This window comes from Myxine glutinosa, chromosome 12 (assembly GCF_964187855.1).
Source record: "Myxine glutinosa chromosome 12, kmMyxGlut1.1, whole genome shotgun sequence".
Taxonomy (NCBI): domain Eukaryota; kingdom Metazoa; phylum Chordata; class Myxini; order Myxiniformes; family Myxinidae; genus Myxine; species Myxine glutinosa.
Genome location: NC_136272.1, coordinates 101,944,799 through 101,945,834, shown reverse-complemented (window position 1 = coordinate 101,945,834; position 1,036 = coordinate 101,944,799). Strand labels below are relative to the sequence as shown.

Sequence of the window (1,036 nt, the reverse complement as noted above, 5' to 3'; positions counted from 1 at the left end):
GGACACACACACAGTCGGTCAGGAGGACACACACACAGTCGGTCAGGAGGACACACACACAGTCGGTCAGGAGGACACACACACAGTCGGTCAGGAGGACACACACACAGTCGGTCAGGAGGACACACACACAGTCGGTCAGGAGGACACACACACAGTCGGTCAGGAGGACACACACACAGTCGGTCAGGAGGACACACACACAGTCGGTCAGGAGGACACACACACAGTCGGTCAGGAGGACACACACACAGTCGGTCAGGAGGACACACACACAGTCGGTCAGGAGGACACACACACAGTCGGTCAGGAGGACACACACACAGTCGGTCAGGAGGACACACACACAGTCGGTCAGGAGGACACACACACAGTCGGTCAGGAGGACACACACACAGTCGGTCAGGAGGACACACACACAGTCGGTCAGGAGGACACACACACAGTCGGTCAGGAGGACACACACACAGTCGGTCAGGAGGACACACACAGTCGGTCAGACGGACACACACAGTCGGTCAGACGGACACACACAGTCGGTCAGACGGACACACACACACACACACACACACACACACACACACACACACACACACACACACACACACACACACACACACACACACACACACACACACACACACAACCTTTCCCATCGCAGGTTGCACATTGTTTCTGGAGGCCGTGACCGAGCGCAGACAGGGCCGAGCATCCGGCTCCATCCTTTGGCGCCCAAACCACGGTCTGTACGAGTTCTCATCATCGTTCATGGCGGATTCACTGACTCGTGCGTTCATCTCGACTCTCGGGCACGAAACGTTATAAACGTTGGGTAAGTTTTATTCGCTGATTGATCTGTGGGACCAAGTACCTTATCCCAGTCCAAATTGGCTGCACCTGCGGATAATTGATAACATCGCACCTTAATTACCCCAAATTTTCTGCGCAAAAGTCGAGCCTCGGCCTCATGAATCAGGAATAGAAGGTAAAAAATTTTTTTTTTTTTTTTTACATACAGGTGACACGTCACAATGAC

The 1,036-nt window shown here is 53.6% G+C and overlaps 1 protein-coding gene across 1 annotated transcript in view; it reads right to left on the bottom strand.

The window, feature by feature from the left end:
- Nucleotides 1–831, bottom strand: part of LOC137437217 (cyclin-A1-like) — a 9,137-nt gene extending 8,306 nt beyond the window's left edge. The window contains exon 1 of the mRNA XM_068131582.2: nt 648–831. Coding sequence (XP_067987683.2) covers nt 648–797 — 150 coding nt within the window. The 5' untranslated portion in view covers nt 798–831. The remainder of the gene's footprint in view (nt 1–647) is intronic.
- Between the last annotated feature and the right edge of the window lie 205 nt (nt 832–1,036).